Source organism: Nesoenas mayeri, assembly GCF_963082525.1.
Source record: "Nesoenas mayeri genome assembly, chromosome: 24".
In the NCBI taxonomy this organism is placed as follows: domain Eukaryota; kingdom Metazoa; phylum Chordata; class Aves; order Columbiformes; family Columbidae; genus Nesoenas; species Nesoenas mayeri.
Genome location: NC_137546.1, coordinates 6763413 through 6785482, shown reverse-complemented (window position 1 = coordinate 6785482; position 22070 = coordinate 6763413). Strand labels below are relative to the sequence as shown.

Below are 22070 nucleotides of genomic sequence, written 5' to 3'. Positions count from 1 at the left end.
CAGCCTCAGTGTCGACAGGCAGGTTTACAAAACCCCCTAAACACCCAAAAAACCCCCACACTGCCCAGGCTTTGCTGTCCCAAACAGATGACCGCTTGCCAATAAACCACCAGCAAAGGCTCCTGAGCAGAAGCACCAAGCAAGGCTGCTCAGTGCAGAGAAACAGCATCTCACCCGCTTCCAGACCCACCATCACTTGCCCCAAGGCACCTCAGAGACTTCAAGCAAATAACTGGCAAAATGATATGATACAAAAAGCAGAGGGAGACAGGGGAAAAAAAATAAAAAAATAAATCTATTGACATCTACCACTGGCACAACCTCAGCCTTAATTAGACATCCCAAGCTGGGCTCTTCGGAGCTGAACTTGCACTTTAAGCCTGACTTTAAAAACACACTGCTGTGTTTCCCCTGAAGAACACACTGGGCCCTTGTGAGAAAAAGCCACTGCACCTGCTGGAAACAGAGCCAAGTTGGGTGCTGGTGCACACAGGTCCCACTTGCCCCATGGGGAGCTCAGAGGGGCACAGATCTGGCCAAGCCCACTCACGAGAGGCACTGGTCTGTCCCCCACTGTCCTGGCGCTGACACTTTTCATGCTTGTCACAGCTGAGAAGTGATTTTTCGCGAAGGCTTAAAGAAAATCTATTTCTCATTTATTCAACGTTTATTTATAGCTGCAGAAAAATTGTCCAGCTGCCGTTTTGCAGTCAGACACCCAAACCGACTCTGAGCTCCACAAGCTCTCCCTTGGCTCCTGCTGCAGCAGCTCATTTGGGAGCATAAAGGGCCAGACACAGGTCTGCAAACCTCACCTGCTGGGTCTTGGAGGTGCTGAAGAAACATGAAACAATTACTGCAAAGCAACAGAAAATGGGGCTGTTAAGCAGAGCAGATGCGAGGCAGCACGCCTGCCTGGACGCTTTGCAGGTGCTGCTCCGCCCGTGCAGGCAGCACAAGAGGACAAGGGAAGGCGGGGTGCTCAGGTGCTTGTGCCAGCACAGGCGCGTGGAGCGGTCAAACCCCTCCTGGCAGCGCCCATCCTCATCACACAACACCCTCCCCAGCTCTGCTCCAATGCCAAGGTGCACAACAGGTGAAACCTTAAACCTGACGTATTTTTCCGATAAGGACAACGAACAAACTTACAAACATCTAATCCTTCTCAGGCGCGCAGTCATGCTGAGAGTAATGAACTCACAGACGATTGTCAGCCCGGCCAGGTTTGGGCTTGCTACTGCGAACAATAAGCAGCCACATCTCCCTCCCAAAGCCCCAGAGATGTAACATTCAACACCATCAGCAGGGTCAGTAGCTAAGGGAACACGGGCTTTCCTCCGGAAACATTTACAGGCTCAACAGAAACCTGCACTCCCTGGCTCAAGAAAATTCTCCTCTCTGCTGTCATACAGTGCCATCATGGCCAAAATGTGCCATGTCCCATGGCCACAGTGGTACTGGAGGGACCGAGTGACTCGAACCCAGCCAGCAGGCACATGGGAACCTAGAAACATCGCAGTCCCGACCTATGGAACAGCATTTCTCAGCTTCCAAAGGTCAGCAAACTACAGAGCCACCGAGGAGACGGCAATAAAACAGTCACATTCTCATTTTTCCACGTACAGAAAAGGTACACAGGGCAGTTCAAGCAGCAGAAACAGCCGGGGTGAGGGGAGCAAGCACAGCCCCATCCTCACTCTTTTTTCGCCGGCCCTGCGGTCACGCAGCAGTTTGCAGCCAGCACGATGCCACCCAGACCTGCTGCAATCACCTCCAAGCTCCGCATCCTCCTGCACCCACACAAATGTCACCTGCTGTTTCTGCAGCAGCTTTGAGCTGCTACAACAGCTGGGATCTGGCTACTGTTGTTCAGGGTATCCTTCAGCACTGACCATGCACCAGACTCCGATTTCCCCTCCAACGGGAACTCGAGCACTATTTTGCAGCAACGACGGCTTTTAAAGCACCGCGGGGCAGCAGCCGTGAACCCATCGCATTCCCCACGAGCAGCCTGGCCCACGCAGAGCGGAGCAGATGGAGCAGAAAGGCCTCACTGGGTGCTTGGGAGCTCTATTTTGGGATCTCATATGCCACTCATTTACAAATCAATACAGTTCTTGAAGCAAAAGCCCATAAAACAGAAGAGAAATCAGTGCTGGAGCTTTCTACAACACAACCAAGATGTCTTCAGGGCAGGACATATACATCTTTACCTACATGCACAAGCTCTTATAGAAGCTTCTCTCCTGGGTGTTGTTCAGGTGAGCACGTGTTGCCCTTCAAACAACCAGGCACCAGAGCCCCTGTTTCCCATGAAACAATTTCCTACACAGGACACAAACTATTCTAGTCCTCAGCAGGGTGAAGAAAAATCTTGTATCATTTATCCAAGTAAACATACCCACCTCCTTTTGAGAGGCATCAATTTCTCCGCACTCTTCTAGTCTCTTCAGCACAGCTCGGGCATCAGAAAGGGCCTCAGAGAAATCGCTTTCATATCGAAGAAAGAAATCCAGTTTACAGCTTTTGCTCTCTGCTGCTGTGTGATAGAAACAAGATGAGTTATTTGCTAATTGAAGGGATTCACAGAAAGCGTGATGTGATTGAAAGGCATCAGTTTGTAACCAGCACATTGGCTATAATAGGGAAACTGTGACTCACAAATCCCTTCTAAAGGATCACACAGCCTGGAGGGAAAACCAACAGTTTATTCAACACCAGTTATAAATGGAACATTTATTTTAAACCCAGTACAGCCTCTGTTTTCCTCCCGTGCTGAATAGGAGCCTAAAGGATAAGGCAGCATTAGTAGGCAACTCTGTTCACTTGCTGTCATACAGACTTTGCTTTATCAACCTCATGTCCTGCACTAACACAGGTCCCACTTACAGCACATGCAATCACATGGGTGGGCAAAAAAGTTTTGCTCACTACGGCTCTGATGAAGCGGTGGGAGTGAAGCAACTGCAAAGGCCAAAGAGACTATTGCCCAGTGCCAAAGGAAGAAAGTCCCTGCAGAAAAGGGGAGCGTGTTGGTGCTGCTCCCAACCCAGAGCAAACGAAGAAGAACAAACACAGAAGAAAATATCCCCCATCACAGAAAAATGTGAGTCAACAGTTACAAATAAGAGGCAACGCTGTGCTGAGCCCTGTAAAGTCTCACCTAAGTCTCTCACTCCTCCTTTCTCCTCCAGAGGCTCATCAGGCTCCTCTTCTGCACTGTCACCCTGCTCAGCAGAGGCAGGCTGAGCGGGACGAGACCCCGAATCCTCCCGGAGGGATCTGGTTTCACTGGCCATTGCACCCTGCTGAACCCAAGTGTGACCCATGGTAAGGTCCTGGCCAGTAGGAGAAACATCAGCTTCAATTTCTGCTTCTGCCGGTCCAGGAGAAGGGGAAACCCTCTGAAGGAGGAGAATATCTGTTCTTCCTTCAGCAGGTTTTTCAGACTGGGGTGGGTTATTAGTGTCGGCAGGGTTTCCAGATGAGTCTGCTGCCTGGCTGGAGACTTCTCTCACTACCTGGTCCTGAGTCGAGCAGCTGATGAGGTCCCTGAGGAGGTTTTTGCAACTAACAGCCACATCAAACATCTGCAGACTATCTGCCACGGAGATTACCTTGGTGAAGTTGTGTTTCCCCAGGGGGAGTTTGCCACTGTACATCATCTCCAGCAAGAGCGCAAACTCCTCAGGGGTCACCACAGAGGCGTCGATGGAGATGGTGTCTGTGCTGTCCAACAGGGATTTAAAAAGCAGGCTGGCAGCAGCCAGAACCACCTTGTGTGCTCCAAAACGAACATCCCCAATGAAGATGGCGCAGTCACAGAACTGCTGCTCTCTGCAGAGCGGGTACAGCTGCTGCAGCAGCTGCCGGCTATAACCGGGAAGCTCCATGGCGCCAGCATCCACCGGCCTCCTCCCGCCGTGCTCTACACACCTTCCACAGAGCCCTGCTAGCGAAAAAACAAAGGATGCTGTTAGCACTTTGCTCAAACAGTAACAAGACAGAAAGAGTAAGCAAAAATTACTTTCCAGTTTACACTTCTTAGTAGCTTACTACGCTGGACATCAGCGGTTGCAGCAAACAGAATCACAGAACCCCAGGCTGTTGGGCTGCAGGAGCTCTGCAGATCCCCAGCCCAGCCCTGCCAGCGCAGGTCACAGAGCAGATCACACAGGATCCCAGGGGGTTTGAATGTCTCAGAGCAGGAGACTCCACACCCGCTCTGGGCAGCCTGGGCCAGGCTCTGGCACCTCCCAGCAAACAAGTTTCTGCTCATGTCCAGATGGAGCCTCCTGTGCTTCAGTCTGTGCCCGTTGCCCTTCACCCTGGCGTTGGGCACCACTGAACAGTCTGGTCCATCCTCTGACACCCACCCTGAGATATTGATCCGTTGATCAGATCCCTCTCAGCTTCTCTTCTCCAGCTCAACAGCCCCAGCTCTCTCAGTGTCTCCTCATCACAAAGATGCTCCAGAGCCCTCAGCATCTTTGTAGCTCTCGCTGGACTCTCTCCAGTAATTCCTTGTCCTTCTAGAACATGGTAATTCTGATCCTTGCCTATCTTTAAAAGACTTTCTGGAGAGGTTCACAGCTTCTGCCCAAGGGGACACAGATGAAAGTGCCCATAAATCACATTCCACGAGAAACAGCTTTGAGAGTCAGTGGTATCCAGGCTTTGGCTCACAGGTAGTAAAGCCAAAATTCTGCTGGAAGCATCTTTGCTTTTAAGTTGCAAGTTACAAAAGGAAAGATCCTTGCCATAGTTTCCTTATACTCAGACGGAACCTTCTGAACATGCAGTCCCCAAATTCAGCAATAGAGCTGAAGATACTGTCCAAACCTAAACACTTCAGAAAGAGCTTGGAAATGAGCACTGAGTCTCAGGAGTTATAAAAAGGGAGAAGAAACTCCCTGATGTGCTCCTAGTAGAGTTCAAGGAGGTGTGAATGCTCTTGAAATCAGCCCTGATGCTGAATTCAGCAGCTGGTTACAAAAGGGCAGGGGGGGACGCAGTGCAGAAGCCTGTTCGGACCAGCTACCAAACACAGAGCAGAATCTGAGGTGTTGGGTTTTACCTGTAAAGCACTAAGTGCTTTGAGACCCATTAGTTTTCTCCTGACATCACTGCTAAATCAGCAGGGGCGCATGAGCACTGGAGACAGAGATGTGCTTGCAGCCCAGGGCCTTCAGCACCTCCCTCCACAGCACATCACCCTCCTAACTCATCCATTTACAAGTTTTTTGCCCCAAACTGTAATTTTTTGCACAAGTCCACAGACCTAGTCCCATCTACCAGAGCCTCTTTTTAACTCCTGTCCCCTCCTTCCCCTGTTGCAGGAGGGAGAACAGAAAGGCCATCTGCCAACAGAATTTTTATCAGCGGGATATCTGGAGTTTTTATCTAAACTAGACAAGATAAAGATGTTACTGCCTTGTACACACTAGGATGCCCAACACTGGCGCTGGCAATGATGCTGAAACAAAACAGCATGAGCCTTAGAGGGAGAACACCTGGATGGGCACAATTTACATGACCTTCAACTGCTTAACATCTTTGCACCCAGGTTCTTACTCTCTCATAGAGAACAGAAGCAATGTTGTCTATCATCGGGGCACGAGCTGTAGTGAGTCGATGCTCATACGCCACCTTGAAGCTCTGCCTTGCGCAAAAGAGGGCTCGGAGCAACTCCCAGCTTGCACCAAATTGCAAGGTGTGAGCAGCCGCTGTGTGCAGGTTGTCTGCATGCTGGTGTCTCACTCCTGCAAGATGCCAACCCCTCTGGAGTTCAGACATCACGGGAAGCGGGACCTCGGGTGTCCTGCGTGGCACTGCGGGGAGAGAGGAGAAGCCAGGAGACATCACTTCATACCAAAGCTGCAGACACGGAGCACCTGGCCAGTGGATGATACCACCCGTTCACGAGAGCTCTCCTGCTCAGCCAAGAGCTCCCCTGTGCTTGAAAGACAAAGTACTACGGAACACACTTTTCAATCATCAGATCACAGGTGATTTTGACACCACCTCAAAGCAGAGGTGTCATGTTCTCCCACTGAAAACCTTCAAAGTGAGAGCACAGGGTAGGTGGGTCCTTTTCTGGAAGGCAGGGAAACCAAAGTAGTCGCTGATACCCACCATCCTGCTTCAAGGAGCCACAGCACCCCCAGGTGCATCGCTGCCAAAGGCCGTGTGCTCTGCAGCTCATCTCTGCTGCTCGGCAAGTACCAGATCTGCCCCTCACTCATGCACAGGGCCGCCTGCACTTCCAGCCCACTGAACACGTGGGCTCTGCTTTCCTCCCACGCCACTGAAAACCACGAGTAACCACGCTGCCAATCAGCAGAGCAGCTGCTGGTCGTGGAAGACAGACCCATTTCTTTTGCCAGGTTCCATGTAACAGCAGTTTTAGTCTACCCACTCCTTCCCTGGAGCTGAAGGACTTCCACTATCTGAGATGAAACTGCGTCTGCTGGTTAAATAATAATAGCTGCGGCTCTTCCTACAAAAGGACAAGCAGGAAACATCGATGTCTTGGAAGAGATGTCTGCTCACTTTGCCATGAAGAGCCTTCTGCAGAAAACCCATCGCTTCCACCGTGGCAAGCTGGAAGCAGCAGCAGCACCGTCTGCTCCCTCTATTTCTGGCAAGAAGATAGAAGATATATTTGCCCGTGACAGCTCAAAACAAGAAAGTCCCAAGCAGCTTGCCAGCACCTCCTATACTACAGTGACTCAGAAAATGTGTCCTGAGCAATTAGACCAGACATATTTGTTTTTACTTCTTTAATTATAGGGAGCCAAAGATCTGCCAAAAAGAACAGACTTTTTTAAGGAGTGGATGGCCAAGACCATCATCAAGGCAATGGCCCCCTACTTGGAACACGCTTCAGGTTTTTATTCAAAGCTTACGGCCAGAAGGGACGACCACCGGCAATCTGATTTCTGATCCGTCGCTGCCTCCTGCATCTCCAGACTCAGTAACTTGGGTTCACCTAAAGCAAGGGGTCCAGTCATGACAAGAACCCATTTTTAGCAGGAGGACCCTCCACTGCCACAGTTATCCTAACAGCTAAATGACATCACAGAGTCACAGAACGTCAGGGGTTGGAAGGGCCCTGGAAAGCTCATCCAGTGCAATCCCCCCATGGAGCAGGAACACCCAGATGAGGTTACACAGGAAGGTGTCCAGGCGGGTTGGAATGTCTGCACAGGAGACTCCACAACCCCCCTGGGCAGCCTGGGCCAGGCTCTGCCACCCTCACCCCAAACAAGTTTCTTCTCCCATTTAAGTGGAACCTCTTGTGTTCCAGTTTGCACCCATTGCCCCTTGTCCTGTCCCTGGTTGTCACCAGAAGAGCCTGGCTCCATCCTCCTGACACTCACCCTTTCCATCTTGATCCCCAGGAATGAGTCCCCCCTCAGTGTCCTCTTGTCCAGCTCCAGAGCCCCAGCTCCCTCAGCCTTTCCTCACACGGGAGATGCTCCACTCCCTGCAGCATCTTGGTGGCTGCGCTGGACTCTCTGCAGCAGTTCCCTGTCCTGCTGGAACTGAGGGGCCACAACTGGACACAAGAGTCCAGGTGTGGTCTCCCCAGGGCAGAGCAGAGGGGCAGGAGAACCTCTCTGACCTACTGACCACCCCCTTCTAACCCACCCCAGGTCCCATTGGCTTCCTGGCCACAAGGGCCCAGTGCTGGCTCATGGTCACCCTGCTGTCCCCAGGACCCCCAGCTCCCTTTCCCCTACGCTGCTCTCTAATAGGTCATTCCCCAACTTACACTGGAACCTGGGGTTGTTCCTGCCCAGATTCAAGACTCTACACTTGCCCTTGTTATATTGCATTAAATCTACACTTGCCCTTGTTATATTGCATTAAATCTTTCCCCGCTCAGCTCTCCAGACTGTCCAGGTCTTGTTTCTTACCTGAATGTGTCTGGCTCCATCCCACAGACACCTTCTAGATGGCTTTGGGGAGATCTGGCTGGGGGACGGGGCTGAACAGGGGATATCTGAGAGCAGGTAACGAACACCTGAGCAGTGCCGAGTGCTCACGGAGCACAAGCCACCTGCCTCCGCCAGCACCACTGGTCAGAAAAAGCCATTTGTTACTTTTTCAGCTTAAAGCTGCTTCTCTGCATCCTCTTTGGAGCCGGATGCACTGGGGACTTTTTATGAATTTCAAATTTGAAGCAAAACATGGTTTAAGTGGCTGCTTCTGGGGCCTCTGACACTCGAACTGCACCAGTGCCGCCTTCTTCCAAAATATCGTCCCACTGGAGTCAGAAGTGGGGACAGAGGACACAGAGATACTCGCTTCTCTGAGCTGCACAACAAACAGGCTTTGCAGAATCAATCTTTTGAGGAATATCAGGGGTCATCTTAAGCCTCGTCCTGCCAGCTTCCCAGGAAGAACACCAAGACGGCTCAGGAGTTTGTATTCCACAGACTCCCAGCGAGACTGCAAGGTCTATCCATTTGAGCCAAATTTTCAAAAGTGCCTAAAATTCCCAAGGCCCCACTTGACCACGTGTTGATAAATGTCCCCCTGTTGTCCTTACGCAGCAGTTATCACCTGTGATTGCTCTCAGGACACCCACCGCAGCAAAGAAACCCCTTCTTGTTCTGAACTGCCCAACACAGGAGATCCAGAATGGGTCTGCAGCAAAAACGATCCTGCATTACCCAATTCCAGCTATTTCTTCTTTTTCCCTAGGAATTTCTCCCCTCTCATACCCCCAGTTTGAGGGGATCACATCTTTTATTTAAGCTACATTAGAGCAGGAAAAGGATGTGTTGATAGCAACAAGGCTTCTTCACAGAGGAGGAAAGAGAAACACCCAATTCTACCTACATAACTGAAAAGCAGCTTCCAAATTAAATTACTTCTCTACATTTTTCATAGAATGACTTTGATCCAGATTCAACAGATTCAAAAGCCATCCACGTCGCTAGGTTCATCAAAAGATAATTGAAATTTAGGACCCAGCACTTTAGCAATTAGACGCCACCGAGACAGGTGCTCCAAAGATGCTCCGAGGAGACCGTCCCTCCCCTGCAGCTCCAGGGCTGCACACGCCTTGTGCCATCAGAAAGCACAGCACAAGGCACAGAAAGAATTTCTAATGCCATTGTGGCCTCAGCAAAAGGATTCTGTATGTCCCTCGCTGGCATAATTAAGGGCTTTTCCAAGGTGCTGGCAAACACACCTGCTGGCGTTAATAAAATAACACCCAAAGGCGCGTCCTGCATTGACTAGGAGTGTCTCAGTGGCCAGGTGGAGATGTGTTTCGTGCCTGAAATTCTTCCTTAGGATGCTGTCCTGGTTTTGTTAAAAAACAAGTTTCTCTTTTAGTGAATTTGCCTGCCAGCTAAAGTCTTCATATGAGCTGCATTTTCCTGGAGAACCAGATACATATTTTGGTAAACATAGCAAACATGATCATGCGTTACCCAATTCCAGCTATTTCTTCTTTTTCCCTATGTATTTCTCCCCTCTCATACCCCCAGTTTGAGGGGATCTCATCTTTTTATTTAAGCTACGTTAAACAGGAATGCTAACTTATTGATAAGGACAGATTCACATCTTGTGAGAGGGGCAATGAGAAACAGGTGACCAAGAAACCGACCAACTGTGTATAACATTCCATTCATGTGAATACTTCATATAAAAGTGGGAGATCATGAGGATCTCGTCCCTTTTGCCTTCTTTTTTCTTCCGCTTATGGCCAACATTAGGAGAGGACCTTGGGAGTCGTCCCTGCGAACTGAGGCCAGTGAGAGACTGAATCCAGCTCCGGTTGGCTGCAGAGTCCAGTCCAGGACTTCAGCTGCCGGCTCTGCAGTTGCTGAGACTTTCAAGATTGATTTTGTATATTTTGTATTATTTTCTCTATTTTATCAGTAGCATTAGTAAAATGTTTGTAATTTTTCCAACTCTCTTCTCTCTGTCCTTCTTTCCCTCTCGATCACCTGTCCTTAGTGGGGAGAGGGAGGGGTAAAAGGGGAAAGGGGGGGAGAGGAGGTTAAGAATACATCTGCCAGGGTTTTATTGTCACCCCGCAATCTAAACCCTCGACATATGCACACGGGGCAGGCTTTTTTTAGCTTTAAAAAAAAAGGTTAAAGAAGAAATAAGGGAACATCAACCCACAGCCTTGTGCTCGCCCTGCTGCCAGCACTGCACAACCCAACGCACAGCCGGAAAACAGAGGCAGCCAAAAGCAACCCGCACACGTGCTGCAAAACCAGCAGAAAGCGAGGTCTGGGCAAGCTCTAAAAAAAATGAATCAAAACAAGCAGGAAAAATAATTAAGTGGACAGCAGGAGCTAAGCAAAATGGAAGAAACTGAGTTTTCTTTCTTAAGTAAATGCCAGTTCTGTTTGAGTTGATGGAGGGTCCCACAGGAGCAGCCCAACCCTCCTGTTCCTGTTCCTTTCTGTTCTAGCTAAAATCCGCAGCGGTCACTGACAAGTGCAGGTCCCAACCCAGAATGGGTCTCTGTCCCTGTGAGAGGAGCTCCCCCCATCACCCCCCGCTCTGCACTTACTCAAAGGCTTATTTCAAAAGACTCATGTAAACCGGTAACCGCAGCAGGACACAAAGCCGAGGTTCATTCTCTCATGTTCCTTGGCCCCGTGGTCCCTCGGGTACCACAGCTGCCTCCAAGTGACAGGCAGCTCTCCGGCTTTAGCTCTGAGGAGTTAAGGACAGTGACAGCCATAAATCAAAATCTGAATACTTTTTGTGTGTGTTTACCAGCTTCCTGTTTTCTTGTTCCTAAGATGATGACCTTACAAAGAGGGCTATTGGAAAGCGAGAAAATAATGTACTGCAATTCAATTTTCTTACCTCTCCCACCAAAAGTAATCCACTTTTTGAAGTGCTGAAAGAGGCTGAGGAGTCATTACCTTTCTCTAGGGTGTTCCAAAGGGCCAGAGCAGGCAGCGTTCCCAGAGGATAATGTGAAATCCGGTATCAGAAGCCAGCGCACACCAATTTGTTTTTCAATCTATTTTATTTCAGTTCAGAGCATCAGTGCAGACAGATAACAGAGGAAAATAAGCAACACTTTGACTAAATTCAGCGCTCCATGGTCTCTAAAGGCAGCAAAATATACCGCTCAAAAAGCACTAAACACTTTGGCTGGCTGGCTGCACTGATGCTCTGAATGGAAATAAAACAGATTGAAAAATGAATAGGTGTGCTTCAACTCTGAACAACAAGTTTCCTATTACTCTTCAAAGCAATGGCTGCTGCCTGTCCCCCCTGGAATGGGGCCACCCCAACAAGAGAGCAAAATCACGCTGTGGAAAACCAGCACAAACCCAAAACAGCAGCCGAAGTTTCCTCCAGCAGCTGCTTATCCATGTCTCACTGAAAGTGCTAATTGTATTTTGCAGGTTCTAATAATATCCTCAAAATCAAAAGCTGGACATCCGAACTCTTGTTTGTCAGGCCGGTTTACATCAGAGAAGATTGCATGTTTTAATTTATTAGTCTCTTTTAAAACAAACAAAAACCACCACTACTTTGACCAGCTTTTGCAGTCTATTTTGCTGTCAGCAGAAATGTAGAAGACATTTGTCCCTACACACGATCACAGGCAAAGGACAACACACCCATAAAGTGCCTTGATCCAAAGGCACAAATGATCCAAACATAAAGGGGGAAAAAAAAAGCTATACAATGACGCTTTTCGAAGCTGGTCAGCCCACAACAGGGACCAATTCCCCCAGACTTGTTGGTGAAATACACAGAATTCCTCTGAGCTCAGTCTATTGAGACAGCAAGTCAGGAGGCACCTGGACTTCCAGCGCGGTCCCCTCTTGCTTCAGGCCATCAGAGAGACACGTCCACAGCCCCAGAACTCAACTAAGGCCAAAGGACCGACAGCTCTTCAAACACGAGCGCAGTTGCTTCACAACACACAGGGAAGGATACAGTGATGTAAAAGCCTAACAACACTTACCCCAGGAAGCCAACTTGCTTCCTCCATCTCCTGGAAGACTTCTATAACCACTGAGCTACGGGCTGGGCAACAGCATTTTCAGCACCTTCTTTAAGCTGTATGTCACGGCAGTCAACTCAAAATACACTGGAAAGGGGGATTAAACAAGAGCAAACGCACAGGCACAGAGGCAGGGTGGTCAGCTGGGAGAGGACCTTGTTCTGGTCTGTACTCCAACACGCTGTTCCTGAATCACCCTGTCCTTGGACTGGGGTTTGAAACCCAGATTCCTCCTCAAATACAAGACACTTGGTATCTCTTAACCAAACACCTAGAGAATCATGCTGCCCTATGTCCTATCTGAGCCAATACATCAGGTGTGCCAGCCTTCCTTTCCACCACACGAGAAGAAATTACCCCCAAGGTTCACCCACAAGCCTGTCTCTGGGGAGGAGGGGGGTTTTATTGACCCAGACTCACCTCAGCACATTTCCATATTAAATCTAACACGACCCGGGAACCAGCTGCTACTGACCGGGGCAGCCCTGCTCCTCCCTCCTCCTGTGCTGGTGATCACACAGGAAAATGGATCATACCACTGATTTCTTACCACAATGCAAGCAATAAATATTTATTTGCTCCCTCCGCCTCCCTGTCCGCCCGGTCCCTCCCGGCGGGGGAACAGCCGCTCCCGTCCCGCTGCCCCGGGACGACACACACAGGGCCCGGGCCCAAGCGGGCCCGCCGCGCGGGTCTGGCCCCGAGGTGGGGAGGGGAGGCCGGGCCCGGCAGGGTGGGAGCGGAGCTGCCCGCCGAGCCCCCCGGGCCGCAGCGAAGGGCCCGATGGCGGCCCGGGCCCGGCCGGCGGCCCCGTCGCCATGGTTACCTTTATTGGGCGCGGCGCGGCGGACACGGCGCGGAACAATAAAGCTTCAACAACAGCCGCCCCTCCCCCGCCCCCTCAGCGCTCTGCGCCGCGCGCCGCCATCTTGGAGCGGCGGCGGGCCGGCTCCCGCGTCACGTGACGGGGGAACAGAGTCGGGGGGGGCACCGGCGCATGCGCAGTTATGGCGCGCGCGCGCCCTTCCCACGCGCGCGTCGCCCGAGTGCCGCCCCCCGTGCGGCCGCCCTGAGGGAGCGTTCGATCGTGGCGGCTCCTCCCGGGCCCCGCGGTCAGTCGACCGGCCCCCTGTGGCACAGCCCGTTCCCGTTCCCTGAGGAGGGCGGCGGTGCCCACGCGGGGCCGTGGGTGCGCAGCCCGGTGCGGCTGCGAGGGACCTGCTGGATCAACCCGCCCGTGGGCTGGGCGAGGGCAGACCTGGGCTGTGCTGGGCCTGACAGAGACGAGGTCACGGGCGGTCTGGCCGTGGGGGGGATTGAGACAGGTGAACCTTGAGGTGCTGGAGCGAGTGGAGAGAAGGGAACGGAGCTGGTGAGGGGCTGGAGCACAAGTGTGATGGAGCGACTGAGGGACCTGGGGGTTCAGCTGGAGAACAGGAGCTGAGGGGAGACCTTCTGATCTCTGAACTGCCTGAAAGGAGCTTGGAGCCAGGGGGGTCGGGCTCTGCTCCCCAGGAACAAGCGCCAGGAGCAGAGGAAACGGCCTCAAGTTGCGCCAGGGGAGGTTGAGGTTGGATGTGGGAACAATTTCTTCCCCAAAGGGCTGTGGGGCATTGGAACAGGCTGCCCAGGGCAGTGCTGGAGTCACCATCCCTGGAGGGCTGGACAGACGGACAGGAGGTTCTCAGGGACATGGGTTGTTGCTAGATTTAGGTTATCTTTGGGCTCAATGATCTTGAAGGTCTCTTCCAACCCAAATGATTCTATTCTATGATTCTATAACACAGTCCTGGCGGTGGGTTCTGATCTTCTGCCCCTTCAGCCACTTACCCAGCCGCTGGCCTTTGGCAGCACAGCACCTGCTGGCATGATGTCTGCTCTCCTGGCAGCCCTGTCACCATCGTTGTCCTCTGCAAGGCATCCTCACCTGTAGCCCAGCACCCCAGGCTGGGGAGGCCACTAGGCCTAGAAAGTGAATTGGGGGGTCGCTGGCAGTCCCAGCAGGGTCCCCTGGGCTGTCTGGCTGGTCCCAGGAAATGCAAGTGGCAAAAGAGCCAGCAGGGGCTGAAGGGCACTGTGCTGTTCATGGACCTGCGTGTGTGCTGTGTGTTAGTGTGCGTGTGGCAGGAATAGGCCAACCTGCTCCGGGGCTGAGGCGATGAGTCCCCAATCTGTGGCATAACCGGGGCGTGCGTTGTCCTTCCCCAGCCAGACCTTGCTGTGTTTATGTTCTGTCATTAATCAGACCCAGCCCATCGCTCTGAGAGGGTCTCTGTGTGTGTTTTGTTACAGGGGGCACTGGGAACTTCCAGATGGCCCCAATGAGCAGCACTGTCCCTGCCACTGGGCAGCGAGGCCACCGCGTGTCCATGCTGGCCTGGCTGTGTCGCGATCATACTCTGGCCAGCAAAGATGTGATCCCTCCCCTGTGCTACATCAGCCAGGTGTTCTCTGCGTTCAAAGCCAAACAGTTGGACAGTGCCAACATAAACACCTCAAAACTGCTGCTTCCTCTGCCCACAGCTCTGGGGAAGATTCGTGTGATTCCTGTCATTGTGGAAGCAGAAAGATTTTGGCCATATTTTGCATGAAAAAAAAGCTCGCTGGGAAGCAGCAGATTCACACACTGATATGTGTATTCCCAGGCTTGGCAGGGCGCTATCTGCTGCCATCTACTGATGGATTGAGGGAGAGGTCTAATGACCTGACTCATTCGCATGAATAAGTGCTAATTTGGGGATAAATGCATGGAGATAAGGACAATAATATCCTCGGCTATGTAGCTTTGAGACCGAGCTGTTTGTGACCTGGTAGTAGCAGGGTCTGGGACTGAGGGTCCTGGTGACTGTGGAGCGCTCTCCACAGGGCTGCCGATGAAATGCTGGGGCTGGAATGCGGTCGGGCAGATCAGCTTGCAAACAAATGAGTGTTAATTAGAAACCGGCAACATCACGATGAGACCTGCACTGCTCTAGGGCCCCTGCCTTTGCCAGGGAAATGACTTTTGGCTGGGATCCTCGGCCATGAGCAGCTCAGCCAGCTATTCTGGCTCTTAGAACAGAAATGGCAACGCAGCAGCAGGTTTCAAGGTCACTTTTGGTGAAAGCAAGAAAAACAGGCCAGGCCATTTTCTTGCAGAGCTGTGGAGAGAGGTTCCTGGGCAGCCTGTTCGGACTGTGGTCCTTTGCTGGTTTTCTGTAGCTGGTTGTCTCTGTTACGGCTGTCAGTTCCCACTCCACCAGTTTTCTTGTGAGAGCTCCTCTGTGTGCTGAAGAGACTCCCATGAAAAAGCGCTTGACCCGGCTCTGGTTGTTTTTATCCCCAGGCTGGTGATGATCAAAGCAACTTGATGCTGAAGCCCTGATAAGTCACCAGGGTCTGTTGCTCTGTGACACCTGGAGATGCTGACTAGGCTGTGTCAGATGGAGAACCTGCTCCACATCAGCCTCAGGGAGAGGCTGGCGCTTGTCAAGGAGCTTTGGTGAGACGAAGGGCAGCGAGTGCTGCCCGCAACACCAGAAAGACCGTCCTCACCACGGTCAGACCTGCACTTGCTGCCAGTGTCACCTCCTGCTGCCTGAGGCAGCGATGACCCCCAGCAGCGCAGGAGCTCTGTGTTGCGGTTGGTGCCTTCTCCAGCACCTTTCCCACAAAGTCTAGGATGGCAGAGAAGGGTCCTGATGGCCCTGGTATCTTGAGAATTGGTCCTTGGGGAAGCAACTTGCGGCTCTGGTACTGAAAGGGGTCTAGTGGGGTATGAGGTTTTGGTTCCATGTTTGTGATCCTGCCTGTGTAGTGTCAGCTTTGGCTTTGTGTTGTGGTACTTCCAGCAATGCCCGGAGCAGGCACCTGTGACAGCAGCTTTTCACCAGGCCTAGAGAGAGGAAAAAGCTGAATGCCTGTCGCTGCCCAGATCAAGGTAGTGCAGAAAGAGGTGATGGGGGGGTGGCTTTTTGCTGAAACCAGCTCTGGAGACAAAATCATGGTTGCTTGGCAGCGTCTGTGGTTTGAGGTGGGCTGAGGGGTCAATGGCAGCCGGCTGAGGGAGCAGCTGTGTTTCCTGCCTTGGAGGGGATGGACAGTGGTGTATGGAGACAACAGGACAGCAGCATGATGAGAAGTGATGGAAGAGAACAGCAAACACGCCTTCAGAGAAGCCAGGCAGGCTTTCCTCCAAGGGCTGAAGGTACAGAGCGGACAATCCCATGATACTCTGGTGACAGGGGCAAAAATAGATTGAGAAGTTCCCTTCTCCATCTGCCTGTTTATGTCCACTGTGTTGCTTAACTCAACAGGTCTTGGGGCCACGCATTGTATAGCAAACCAATGCCATGATCCAGGCTAAGAATAGTATCCCCAAATAAGAAAAGGTCAAGGAAATAGGGGACAAGAACAGTGTCCCAATACACCCTTATTAATTCCCATCACAGTAACACTCTGTTGTCCCTCAGAAACATCTTCATTCTAATACAGCACATCCTGTGAGCAGAGATGTACCGTGAGTGGTTTGGTTTCCCAGAGTGTAGGATTGTAGGATAAAGCTCCACCGGGTGACCCTCCAGGCAACCCACAGGAGAAGACCTGAGCGAGGTGAGCTGTTCCTGCGTACACCATCGTGCCAGGAGTCACTTGTGTGTCACACAGAGGAGCCCAGGTGAGCATGTACAGTGGCTCCAGCTCCCACCGTCTCACTGGGAGCAGGCAGAGGTCCTGCAGACACTGACAGGCCTTAGCTCTTGTTCCCTGAAAGAGCCCCTCTTGCTCAGACGCAGCCCACTGAAGGAACAAGGACTGTCCTGCCTTGCTCTGCCAAAACTGTCTCCATGCAGCTTGGAAAGCTCATGGCAGGGGAGGAGATGGGGTGAAACACAACCTCCCCTCTGAAGCTGAAACACTGAGACTTGGTCCTCCTCTCCAGAGGAGGTCACATCTTCTGGAGGGACAGCTCTGGGGCGTCTGGCTGGGTGGGATCACTGCAATGCTCACATCCAAACCACACTGTTTTCACAAGCTTTTGACATGTGCATCTTTTCCAGGCAACGCAGACCACAGATCTGCTTTGGATGCTCTTGGAGCATCTCTTGGTGACAGCTGCACCATCACATGGTGCAGATCTGCCCACGCAGGGGAACAGAAGTAAGGCAGGGGGTGCAGCCATTTCGGATTCGCACAGGCAGGGACAGCAGTGAGCCAAGGTCACGGCCAGAGAAACACATCTGTCCCCTCATATCTCGGCTCTGCTCCGCAGCCTGGCTGGTCACAAGCTCCATCCCTGGCTTGCAGCTTCTCCTTTGAGCACTTGAGGGCACTGTTGCAGTTTGGAAAATGGCAGATTTGCGGGTGAGTGATTTGTTTCCTGTCATACGATGCAGAGGCACTTCAGTTTGCAAGGACACTGTTCACAGGGGCTTATAACTTTGACATGAAGGCCTCATCTCAGGCAAAATCTTTTGCAGAAAACATCAAATGATGGAGACTTCTTTTATCTTCCTTTGCCTGTAAGCATTTCTCCCTTCCGTCTTTTTAACCCCAAAGCTTCTCTCTTGAGCGTCTGATTTCAGGGAGAGGGACGGGCTGCGCAGACACTTCTTGAGGAGAAGCAGTGAGTTTGATCACATGGAAATACACTTCACCTGCACATATACTGTAAGTTTCCAAAGTGCTGTTGACACAGGGGCTTGCAGCCTGTCCGTGTGCGAACACAAACCTCATCGCTCGTGGTTTCGGCCTCCACGGGCGCCAGCAGAGCCGGCTGCTCTCTGGGGTCAATGCTACAGCGGCTCAGAAGGACTGCGCACAGCACTCAGCTGGGAAACGGTGCCAGAATAATTATTTACATGTGCTGGCATAAAGTAATTACTAATGGAGCGGAACACCATGCACAACCCCTCCAAGCTGTCCCAGAGGAGACGCTGGGAGTTACCAAGCAAAGTGCTCGCTCCGTGTACCAAACTCCAGATTTCCTCCCACCCCAGGCCTTCCCCCTCGTCCCCGCGGAGCAGCTGTGTCACGGCAGAGGAGTCTCTGTCCCCTCTCTTGCCTTTGCCAGCACATTCCAGGGTTCTACTCAGAGACTGTGGGTTGCCCTGTCATTCCAGGTAAATTGTTCTCAAAACTGAGTCTGGTGAGGTCTTTAGGGGAAGGGAACATTCACACTGAGAAGCAAGAACTCTAAGTGGGTTTGGAGTATTTCACTGCTGTGTTTCTCCAGCCAAACTCAGTTTTCATTCAAGAGGTGACCCACTGGCACCCCCACTTCTTAGTGCTCTCATTTCTGTCTCACCAGCTTCCTTGGCTATTGACTTTGTAACTTTTTATTGCCACAATTCCCAAAGGAGACCATCTTGATATTTGCCATTGCTGCTGCCTTCTGTGTGGTGTGTGGGGAAAGATTTCTTGTGTCCGGGTTCCCACAGGATGCCAGACTGTGTCCACTCTTGCTGAGTGTGATGTTGCAGTGTCTGAGCAGAACATGTTGAGAACATCAGGCTTCCCAAAGTGCATCTTCACCTTCTCCATCAGATTCTGACTTCAGTGGCTTCTAGAAAATCTAGCTCCTGGACTCTGTGGTTGCCATCACAGTGGTTGCATATCTGTGATCTGTTACTAAATGTGATCAGGTTTCTCCCAGTGTTTTCACAGACAGGTTGGAGTTTCAGGAGGCAGCAGAGATTTCTTTCAGGATGGGGCACAGCACTTGCCTTCAGCCGAGCATCACTCTCCAGCCCTGGCAGTGCTCCAGACATGCCTTCATCCTCAACTCAGCATGCCCAGGCATCTGTCCATGATGTCAGCTCCTCAGTCCCCTGGTATTAGTGCCTGGCCTCTTTTAAGCAAAATCCCACCCTAAATGTGGCCCAGAACTCACCCCTCACCTGCCGGTAAGAGCTGCTGGCATGTGTCACATTGATTTTCTGTGATCTCACCAACCTTGCTGTACAAATTATTGTCCTGTCTCAGTACCCGTTTCTGTCGGGATCTTTGTAACATCTCGAGCCTCTCCTTCCAGCAGTGCCAGTGCTGTAACAAGCTAAAAGGCTGCAGATCCATTGGCATGTGCAGTGCAAGGTAAGCCCAGCTCAACTTGAATTCTTTTTTTTCTCAGAGCTGATTTCCAAAGCATCTCAGTAGGGGCTTCATCATGGTGACCGTGGATCGCTCAGCGCGTGCACTGCGGTGAGCTGGTGAGTTCCTCCCCTTCCAGAGAACACAGTCAGCAGCTCCTTTTCTGTCTGAGTGCAGCCTCCTTCCTGTCCAGAGATGCTCTGTGGGCAAAGCACTGAGCTGCTGGCTCGACAGGATCGCTGCTGCGGGATGTGACACTGCAGGCTGCACTGGGCACCGAGCGCAGAGCTGTTCCTCCGCTGCTGCCCGAGCCACACGTGTTCCTGTCTGCCCTGTCCCCTTGTGTCCTTTGTACATCGCTCTCAGCCAGCGTGTCAGCTGCCAGCAGCTACCACTTGTTATTGATTGTTTTCTTCTGTGTTAGATCTGCTTCTCACAGCATCCACCCTACATGTTCCGCTTTACTATCTCCATAGGCCCACGCTGATGCAGAGTGCCGTGCTCCAGAATCAAGTATCTATTTCTTCTCCGTGTCTTGGCTTTAGGTAAAAAGCAGTATCTCCATACTCTCATTTTTTCTGGTGACAGCACCCATCAACACCTCTCTCAGCTGTTGTAGTGCTTCAAACACCATTCCTGGGCTGAAGAGTCTGTTCTTCCAGAAATCATAGCCCCATTTAGATAATAAAGGGGTTTCCTTTCATTTTCCTGTCTCTGCTCCCGGTGGCCAGCTCTGCTCACAGCCTGTTTTTCCTTCCGTGCGTGTGCATGGGTTTGTCTGTGATCCAGCATCCCCGGTGGTCTGTGTCCCCCCATGTTGTCCGTTTGCTCCGTTTCTAGGTGCTGATTTGTTTTCCTATTAATCTCATTCCCTCCCTTGCTGTAACTCTCCCTAGACTGACCGCTGCCAACATGTTCGTGTATCGTGTGCTGCGTAATAACACAAGGGAAGGGGACTCCACGCCTGTCACCTGGTTCTCTGTAAGAGCTATTTCCAGAGGTGGCAGGTGCTGGCAGGGCTCCAGCCATGCACTCGCCTGCTGATTTAGCTGCTCTCCCTCCGAACTGTCCCCTGCGGCACGTGTCCGTCTGCACGTCCCAGCCCAGTTGCTGCATGGACCACGTTCCTGCTGGGGCAGAGACTCCTGCCAGGCCCCGTTTTGGCGCTCAGCGCACTCAGGCAGCTGCCCGCCCGTGCCTGCTGCTGCCTGGGAGCAGAAAGCAAGCTCGGCTTTCCCCCCTCAGTGCTTGGCTTTTTCTGCTGGAGGAGCAAGGGACAGAAACTCCTGCAGTCCCCCCGGGTAGTGCCATGGTTTGAATCGTGGGCTGCTTCCAGGCAACAGCGTTGAGCTGCAGAACAGAGAAGGGCTTGATGTTCTCCCATCACTCAGTCATGCAGGTAAATCTGTGCCCTCTGCACCTGCGTGGGAAGGTTCTAGTCTTCCATCACAGAAGAACCCCAGGTTCCAGTCTAAATTGGGGAATGACCTATTAGAGAGCAGTGTAGGGGAAAGGGACCTGGGGGTCCTGGGGACAGCAGGGTGACCATGAGCCAGCACTGGGCCCTTGTGGCCAGGAAGCCAATGGTACCTGGGGTGGGTTAGAAGGAGGTGGTCAGTAGGTCAGAGAGGTTCTCCTGCCCCTCTGCTCTGCCCTGGAGAGACCACACCTGGAATCTTGTGTCCAGCTGTGGCCCCTCAGTTCCAGCAGGACAGGGAACTGCTGCAGAGAGTCCAGCGCAGCCACCAAGATGCTGCAGGGAGTGGAGCATCTCCCGTGTGAGGAAAGGCTGAGGGAGCTGGGGCTCTGGAGCTGGACAAGAGGACACTGAGGGGGGACTCATTCCTGGGGATCAATACGGAAAGGGGCAGTGTCAGGAGGATGGAGCCAGGCTCTTCTGGTGACAACCAGTGACAGGACAAGGGGCAATGGGTGCAAACTGGAACACAGGAGGTTCCACTTAAAGATGAGAAGAAACTTGTTTGGGGTGAGGGTGGCAGAGCCTGGCCCAGGCTGCCCCGGGGGTTGTGGAGTCTCCTTCTGTGCAGACATTCCAACCCGCCTGGACACCTTCCTGTGTAACCTCATCTGGGTGTTCCTGCTCCATGGGAGGATTGCACTGGATGAGCTTTCCAGGGCCCTTCAACCCCTCACATTCTGGGATTCTGTGAATAGTGTCCCAAACACTTCAAAAAGGTCCTTTCTCAGGGACTGGAACCTGTCCTGTGGTGGGATCAATGAAGGCTGGATAGGAGAGGACTTGATAGGTGGCATCTGGCAAGGTGAGACCTATCCCTAGCTGATGCAGGCAGAGCCTGTATGCTATCCCTTGGATATCCCAGTTGAAACACCAGGAAGGACATTTTGGGAAGCCGTGTTGCAGAGGAGGCTTTCCTATCAGGGAAAATCAGGTTATGGAATTGCTGGTAATCATCCCTCCATCCTCATGCCACAGCCTGTTGTCCCTGCCATCTGCTGACACATTTTTGCTAAAGATCGAGCCATGGAGATGTCTTGGGGGTTCAGTGTAACCCCCGTCTGCTTTCTACAGCAGTCCACAGGCAGCTGGATGGGAACACTGGAGGGGATGGGAAGGCATGAGGGAAAGGAAATTATTAAAATAGTCTTTGTCACCCAGGAAAACGTGCTGTATTTCTCTGTATGTGGTGAGAGGGGCAGGGGGGCCTGCCAGCCGGGCTGGTGGGACGGGACGGCCCTCTGATCAGGCTGGGCCAATGCTGTGTTCACTGGCTGATTCGTGGTCTGGAAAGTTGCAATCTAGCAAACACAGTTCACATTGACCCAAAATGGTTACTTCTTTGCAGTTTTCCTTATTGGCTCCAACTTTGATGGTGTCCATGAAAGCTGAGGCACTGGCCTCCAGACTCTCCTCCGTGTGGGCAGGATGGGCTCCTGGAAGAGGAAAGCTGATCTGCATCCTGGGCACGGGAGGATGGAGACATCTCCTGCATCCAGGGGTGCCCAATGTTCCCTCTGG

At 52.1% G+C, this 22070-nt stretch overlaps 1 protein-coding gene across 1 annotated transcript in view; it reads right to left on the bottom strand.

The window, feature by feature from the left end:
• ZBTB40 (zinc finger and BTB domain containing 40) overlaps positions 1-12933 on the bottom strand; it is a 47587-nt gene extending 34654 nt beyond the window's left edge. The window contains exons 1-4 of the mRNA XM_080358628.1: positions 12834-12933; positions 5575-5831; positions 3164-3952; positions 2406-2539 (exon numbers count right to left, since the gene is read on the bottom strand). Of these exons, the coding sequence (XP_080214754.1) occupies positions 2406-2539; positions 3164-3893 (864 nt within the window). The 5' untranslated portion in view covers positions 3894-3952; positions 5575-5831; positions 12834-12933. The remainder of the gene's footprint in view (positions 1-2405; positions 2540-3163; positions 3953-5574; positions 5832-12833) is intronic.
• Positions 12934-22070: the final 9137 nt, after the last annotated feature.